The sequence below is a fragment of the Ctenopharyngodon idella genome, chromosome 5, assembly GCF_019924925.1.
Source record: "Ctenopharyngodon idella isolate HZGC_01 chromosome 5, HZGC01, whole genome shotgun sequence".
Taxonomy (NCBI): domain Eukaryota; kingdom Metazoa; phylum Chordata; class Actinopteri; order Cypriniformes; family Xenocyprididae; genus Ctenopharyngodon; species Ctenopharyngodon idella.
The window spans coordinates 5,738,785-5,747,304 of NC_067224.1; the positions used below are offsets into that span (position 1 = coordinate 5,738,785).

Here is an 8,520-nt window from a genome sequence, read left to right on the forward strand (position 1 = left end):
ATGTCATTCTAAAGAAACATGCCACACTTCAAGAATATCTGATGTCTGTGGGGATAACAGCAATTTCTAAAATATCAGCCATCTATATCAATGCAATGACAGATGAAGGATGTAACGCTAATGTTGTCCACCAGAGGGTAAGAAATCTTTTAGGTCTCCTAGAATCAGTGTAAATAATTCAATAGCTTCACTTGTATTTTAAAAAATAAATGCACAGAAATTAATTTGCAGAACTATTGTACATTTACAATTTTGCCTTAGTTTAATATAATCTGTTTGCAGATTGATGAAATGATTATAGATTATTAAACGTTACTTAGCTGTTTATATCCTAATGATATTGAAAACATATTTGTTGAGTTGTCAGACATGTACATGAGACATGAGTATATTGCTGTTAAGAGACAATATTATTATCGGATGAATCCAAATGATTGGATGAACATTTCATGGTCCTGAGACTTTGACTGAAGTTTGTCTGGTAACACTGTATTTTAAGGTAAAGTAGTTACATGTTACTTCATATACTTACTATAGTAATAACAGTAAATTATGCATAATTACAAGTAACTAACCCTAAACCAAATCCTAACCATAACTCTATAGTAAGTACATATAGTAAGCAAGTAAACGCTGCTTATCCTATCCCTTTAAAGTCTCACATTATTATATTATATTATATTATATTATATTATATTAGAAAAATACATGCCAGTTGTATTACAATATTGTCTACCAACAGTAATCGCAGATATATTATCTAATTTATTTCATATCCTCATTAATAAAGCATTTTGTGATGTAAAAAAAAACTATTATGCAGAGACAATTAAATGTGCAGTGTCAATAATGACCATTTTCAAAAAGGTTTTCAAAACACCACCCCTCCTGCCATTGGTCAGACAAATGTAGCCCTGCCCCAAACTCACACCATTGTTTAATTCAGAAGTCGATCAAACACTCAAAAGGCAGTGCTGAAAGCAGCACAGAGCCACAGTGTTTACGCTCTTTAGGGAGTCAATCTACTAATGGTTTACTTACAGTTGTCTCAGCACATTAAACTGGGAGAAGAGAAAGTATTTTAACACTGAAAACATAATAATGCACATCAACTTTAAAGATGTGCATTTTATAGCTTACTCAGAAACATAATCAAATTCTTCATCTCCAAAACAACAAAGATGGCAGGGCTAACAATGCTCATAAATAAATGATTCAGCAGTCAGAGCTGTGTACACTCAGTTACGTACTGAAGCATTTAGCAGAAGCCGCACACACATCACTGCCAAACGATACTCCCAAATCCATTCCTTTCTTTCCTTCTGTAATGCCTTGTGTATGGGCAGAACATCTTTATCCTCCGCCCTTCAAATTTCAAATTCCACTAGAAATCAAAGAAATGCAATTTATTAATATCTCCTTTCAAATGCTAATGTTTTATCCATACATAAATCATGAGACACAAGGTTGTTTGTGATTCAGAGAAAACAGAGAGAGAGAGAGAGAGAGAGAGAGACAGAGCTTTAGGGTATTATGGGAACAAGAGAAAGTCTTCTATGTTCTGTGTGATCTAAAATGGAAAAGGTCTGTTGAAAACAAAGCAACACAGAAGCTGAGCTGAACTACATTTCTATGGACTTTATATGTCTGTCTGGGAAAACTAAAATAAAATGATTAATTTATTCATGTATTAATTTAAATTTAATGTATTTTTAGGGCTAGGGTGGGATGTAGCGCATTAGCTTAAGGGGTACTTCACCACTGGCAAAATGGGCTTTCAATAAAACTTGGCTGCTATACAGTAGAAAGATTTTTTTTAAAAACTTAAATCAATGCTACCTGACTATAGAGAACACAGAGAAAAGGCTGTTGTCTTCCATTTTGCCAAATAGGTAAGAAAACTTCAACACCCATAATGCACTGGGCATGCTGCCGTCCAAGGCCACTCCTACCAGTCTGCTATGGATGCGGTAGACCAGAGTCAAATACTGCCTTGCTTGAGTAGGAAATACTTCTTAGCAAACTTTTAGGCTGCAAAGAATCATAAATACAGACAGAAAGCCGTGACTGAAAATCTGAAAAACCTCCATGTTTGTAGTCAACATTTCTAACTGGATGACCACGAACAGTTTTAGGCCAAACGGAGGGGAAAAACTGAAAAAAACTCATTCTGTCAGTTCCACCCAACCTCCCAAAGCAAAACGCTGTCGCATACAGGTACTCTAAGAAAGCTGTTGCCATAGTATTTTTACCATAATGCTGTTTAAAGAGTATACAAAGTACGATACAATTTTCAGTGATAAACCTACTCTTACCATAACTGTTTTGTTAATAACCCTCTGTTGATCTGACTGTCCGTGGGCGGGGATACAAAAATGTACTTTTCACAAAAGTTTTGCTGACAAATAAACGTGAATTTCCCAGTCCAGGTAACACAGAGAACAATTGTAAACATTGTTAATTTACATATACTACCGACATTTTCAACCCGCTTTGTGTTTTTACAATCTTTACACTTCAATTTAAAAACAACTTAAGTCAGTGGAATGCATTTAAAACAATATTATATAGTCAGTGTATAAAGATATAAAATAAATTTGCTTCTGAAAGAAACTGATGAGCTTATATTAAAATATCTGACTTTTTACTTAGATTTCTGTAAATCTGAGCACAGTTTGTTGAGATCTCTGTTGAATGTCTCCAAAATTGATCCTCTCTGAAAATCATTAAAAATTAAAGAATTCTTGACTAGAATACAACAGGTCTAAAGACCACACATGTAATTGAATACTGAGCAACACTGGAGTAAAAATAAATGTAAAAAGAATAACATCAAGACACAACTTCAATAAATGGGAACAACCTCTTTGCTTTCCGTGAATCTGACATATTTCATAACAACTGGTGTATTATTCTGTTCAATTAACAAAATGAACACAGAGCTGCAATTTTAGTTCACATGTATTTCACACATAAATCTCCATTATGTCAGGAGCTGTCAATTACAGCCCACTTTGCACATCCATCACAATAAATCCACATTTCCCTCTTACGCAAAACAACCTGTTTCAGAACTACAGGTGCTGAAATACCTATAGAAGCCTTTTACCGCTATCATTGAAAGCAGTACATGTGAGGGGCTAAATCTTACAAAATTCTAAATATTTTAGGGTCAAACTGATTCATACAGTTAAAAAAGAATTCAACGCTGCTTAAATGCCAGTGGTGAAAGGTCAAATATGGGTTAAATTTAACACTTTTCTTTATACAGTTGTTTTAAAAAAGCTTTTATGAGATGTTTGTGTTTTGATATTCTGACAGTGTGGAAAAACAATGTATTTATAGTGTATTTTCGCTGGAAATGGGTCAAAATAAACCAAAGGCAATAGAAAAGTTAACAGTGTGAAATAAAAGATGCACCTTTTGGGCATTTTATATAAGCCAGAGTAATATGATATATTTGCTATTATAATGATCACAATAGGTGCACAGCAGCACTGGGTGCAGTGAAAAGACAGGCAGATGTTCCCCAAGGACAAATCAGCTCTGAGTTTATTGAGGACAGTCTGATGAAGTCTGATAAACACATACTCATGTCTGACTAACCTTTCCGGAAATCTTGAGCCTCTACTGGCACAATCCCTTTGGTGATGGCTTTTTTCAAGTGACCCGTTTTTTAGACACACCGGATATTTTGTAAAGGTTACAAGGTTGTAAACTGCAAAAGGAAATTTCAACAGGCTGTGAAAAACTATGTTTTTAATCTTGCCAGTAGGACCGATCAGCGTTTACTGGGATGGTCCCATTTCGACTCTTGCTTTATGGGCTTTGAATTATTGAAAATGACTGCTGCATTTTGCTGCTAAGAATAGACCTATATATGTCAAATGAGCAAAAACTACCATGTCCTGCACCGAGATAAGCAACATTTGCTCTTTTTTTTTCCCCATTCTGAAAAGGGAAACGTGTCAGAAGTCATCTATGCTATGCGATTATATATTTTATATTTATATAGCACCTTTCACAGTCCATGTTGTTTCAAAGCAACATAAGGCTGTATAAAGCAATATAATGGTGATTATTCAATTACTCATTTACTTCTGAAATCTTTCAAAATGAAACTTCACACTAGTGTTTTGTCTCTTTTAAAACATTCACTCTAAAAAGTAATTCAGGGAACCTGTTACCACAACTTAAATAAATACAAGTTCAAAATTCTAATTTATTGTTTTAATTATACCTTTCAAGTTGCAAACATTATTTTGTGGAGTTCTGTTGACATAAAAATGTCATTACATCAACTTAATATCGTCTGTAATTTAAACTAAAATTTCTGCATTTATTGGCTTTTTTTGTTTTAAATTATGTTGTAGTAACTTGGTGAAACTTGATAACTTCAGAAACTAAGCAGTGGATTTCTAGTTCCCAGCATGCTTTGCATTAGGACTGGATAAGGAGAATAAATGTTGTAATTAAGTGTTAATTCATTTGTTTTTAGTGAAGGGAAAGACCTGTTAGTGTTTAATGCTGTTATGTTTGACATTTAAAAGGCTTTCTGTAATGAAGTTTTTGTGGTTACCATTGTGCTGAAGAGTAGATACATGAAGGTAAACACTACATTGACTCTATAAGCAATGACTGCGCTAATGCCAGTGTCAAATAATATCTTATTTGTTCATTAAATATACATGTTAAATAACTTATGCTAGCATGTGCTATGATAGCTGTTGATTTGAACTGAAATAGATAAGATTATAATTGGTTCCAGGGCTACAACTCTGCTACTTGGAGAGGCTTAATTTTTTGAGTAATCAACTTAAAAATTTGTGTTTATGCTACAAATTAAGTTCCTCTAACTCAAACTCCTCTAACTCACTCAAAGTTGTCATAACTCAAAAAATTGATGCAAACTGTTGCGTTAATTTTTTGTTGTTGTTGTTGTTGAGCCCACACATTATTTTCATTATGTGTCCTAAAATAAAGATCTGATCATGGACTTGAACAACCAAACAAGAGGTATAATCTAACATGGAGTAATGATGTGGATTCTTGATATGTGATGGTAATGACAATTTTATCACTTTATGGAGAAAAACTTGGATAAGCCTTGGAGTTACTAACACAAGTGTCAAATAACTTATAATACATAAAAATAAGAAGAAACCCACTGCTTCTCATTAGACTCTCAAATAGCCTAAGTACAGGTTTGCATACAGCAAAAAAACTCAAAATGGCATTTCTGATGTTTAAACTGTCACAATACCAATATACAAAAATTACAAGATTTTTTAGTCGGAAAAAAGGTTGAATTTTGCTGATTTGATCACTTTTATAAATTTATTGTAAAGGTGAATTTAAAAAGTCTGGATGAAGAACATCAAAATGTAACATTTTCAACACTTTAAAAAAAAAAAAAAAATAGGGAAAAGACATCTAAGGCATAAAAAGTTTTATAATAAAAACTTGTGTTTAATTTCTTTAAAATCAGCCCGGGACAAAAAGTTGCCCTGTGTGATCTGTGATTGTTGCTTCTTGTGCACGAGCCATACAGGCTGATTTTGATGTAATTCTTCAGGTCATACTGCGACTGCGTTTTATTCAAAAGTTAAACTATCCTCAACATTTACAGCTAATACATGTAATACTGTTTTAGGTTGGTATTTTGCTCATACGTTTACCATATATTCATATCCAGCCTACCTGCCAAGAACTTGAAGGAATCTCTTGAAATTTGCCCAGCCCGCCAAAGGTGTAACATCTGTACATATGATCCATAGACTCGGAGCAGTGCCACAGGAGCCCGAAACTCACAGAGTCCTTGTTTTTCAGGTGGTCCTTCACTATCCATGCGGGAGAGATGAAACTAAAACTGCAAATCGCGACCAGGGCGGCGGACAGGAGCACCCAAAAACACCCGACACAGCTGAACATCCTCACGGCAACGTGGGGTAACGAGACCGGAGACAGATCGATTCCCAGCCCTTTCCAATTCCGATCAAACAGCGCGTGCATCTGGAGCGCGCTCACTCACTGTGTGACATTAGATGAGCACCAATAATCACACAAACACATGAGTTATCGATACGTTGAGAGTGCCACTGAGAGACAAGGCAGTGAACATATGCACGCGTAACTTTTCAGTTTAATGTAATTCCAGCATGATCCAGCTCAATAGAGAAGATATTCCAGTTCATTCATTTGAGAGGAAGCAGGTGGAGGACAAAAGACAACCGTCACACCCAGAGCTCAAGCACTCAGAGCTGAACTGCCACGAGCAGGTGCTCACTATGTAGTAAGATCTGAATCCTCTCCGCTTGAATAAATCACAGCCCACATATCACCATCATCATCCTCCTCTCGGCACTGAGTCGCAGCTCGTGCGCTGCAGGAGTGAGAGCACAAACTTACTGCGCTACACGCCTGTCACAGTCACATGGACGTGGGCGTCACCGCCACTGCGAAGGTGTTCAAACGAGTTTTTGATTCATGAAAATCTGAAGCACATGCCTTCCTCAAGTGCAATAAACTCATGTCATCATAATAGTTTTCATGCCCTGCGTTTCGTCCACCTGCCTAACCTCAACATCCTCGCATCCATAAAACATTATTGAACATAAGATGGCAAAGTATAATCCAACAATCTAAACGTATAAAAACGTAAACAGCAATAAAAACAGGTATGATTCATATTTGAGATATCGTATTAGGATTTTGAAGTAGCCTATTTCCAAAAGTGTAAAAGCATAGCGTGTTTAACACTGCCCTCTGGTGGTGATTTGCCATGATATGGACTTTTCACTTGGAATATATAGTGCGCGTTGTGAGAATGGAAACGTATTGAATACATGTAGTATTAAATATCAAATAGAGCACAAACGTCATGGAAATTTCTATATCAATTTTTCTAGTTATGCAAAGCTCAACGTATTTCATTGGCTATGGCAGAAACTCAATGCATTAGGCAATTAGAAATGGTCAAGATGATCTGCTGACGTTCAATCTGAGCATCAGAATGGGGAAGAAAGGTGATTTAAGTGACTTTGAATGTGGAATGGTTGTTAATGCCAGACGGGCTAGTCTGAGTATTTCAGAAACTGCTGATCTACTGGGATTTTCACGCACATCCATCTCTAGTTTTCAGAGAATGGTCTGAATTTTCAGTTCTGTGGGTGAAAATGCCTTGTTGATGCCAAAGGCCAGAGCAGAATGGCAAGACTGGTTCGAGCTGATACAGTAACTCAAATAACCACTCGTTTCAACCGAGGTTCAGGAGAGCATCTCTGAACGCACAACAAGTTCAACCTTGAAGCAGATGGGCTACAGCAGCAGAAAACACACCAGTGACACTCCTGTCAGCTAAGAACAGGAAACTCATGATACAATGAAACACATGGAGCTCACCAAAATTGGACAAAATGTTGTCTGGTCTGATGAGTCTTGATTTCTGCTGCGACATTCAGATGGTAGGGTCAGAATTCAACATGAAAGCATGGATCCATCCTGACTTGTATCAACGGATCAGGCTGCTGCTGGTGGTGTAATGGTTTTGAGGGATATATTCTTGGAACACTTTGGACCTCTTAGTACCAATTGAGCATCATTTAAACTTCAAAGGTTAGCTGAGTACTGTTGATGCTGACCATGTCCATCCCTTTATGACCACACTGTACCCATCTTTTGATAGTTACTTCCAGCAGGATAACACATCATGTCAGAAAGCTCAAATCATCTCAAACTGGTTTCTTGAACATGACAATGAGTTCACTATACTCAAATGGCCTCCACAGTCACCAGATCTCAATCCAATAAAGCACATTTGAGATGTGGTGGAACGGAAGATTCACGTCATGGATGTGCAGCCGACAAATCTGCAGCAACTGTGTGATGCTGTCATGTCAATATGGACCAAAATCTCAGAGGAATGTTTCCAGCAGCTTGTTGAATCCATGCCATGAAGAACTAGGTCATTTCTGAAGGCAAAAGCGGTCCAACCCAAGGTGTACCTAATAATGTGGCAGGTGAGTGTATTTTAATGCTTTTGCATTTTCTTGCAAAACCTTTGTGATGGAATTAATATGAGGTGGAATTTAAAAATATCTACAAGTGTGAGCTACCTATTGGCCAATGAAACACTAGCCAATGAGAACCTTTCTCTATAAGCCCCGCCCACACAACTTAAATTCTACTACAGCATTAAAAGGTGCTGTGTGTAATATTTAGGAGGATCTATTGACAGAAATGCAATATCATATACATAACTATGTTTTCAGTGGTGTATAAAGACCTTACATAATGAACCGCTATGTTTTTATTACCTTATAATGAGCCGTTTCTATCTACATACACCACAGGTCCCCTTACCAGAGATCGTATTATTATAGGGAGATAAGAGGGTCTGTATCTCTTACCATTGGAGAAAGCGTAACGGCTAACTTAATCACGTGCGGCACCTCTCAGTCTATCGTGTCACCGTTCAAAACTCCTCCCTGCGCACGGCCAGTTAGCATTAGCCTGTTACGC

General features: G+C 36.7%; 1 protein-coding gene across 1 annotated transcript in view; it reads right to left on the bottom strand.

Moving 5' to 3' along the window:
• Window positions 1-6,480, bottom strand: part of LOC127512472 (LHFPL tetraspan subfamily member 7 protein) — a 170,943-nt gene extending 164,463 nt beyond the window's left edge. The window contains exon 1 of the mRNA XM_051893386.1: window positions 5,701-6,480. Within this exon, the coding sequence (XP_051749346.1) occupies window positions 5,701-6,012 (312 nt within the window). The 5' untranslated portion in view covers window positions 6,013-6,480. The remainder of the gene's footprint in view (window positions 1-5,700) is intronic.
• Between the last annotated feature and the right edge of the window lie 2,040 nt (window positions 6,481-8,520).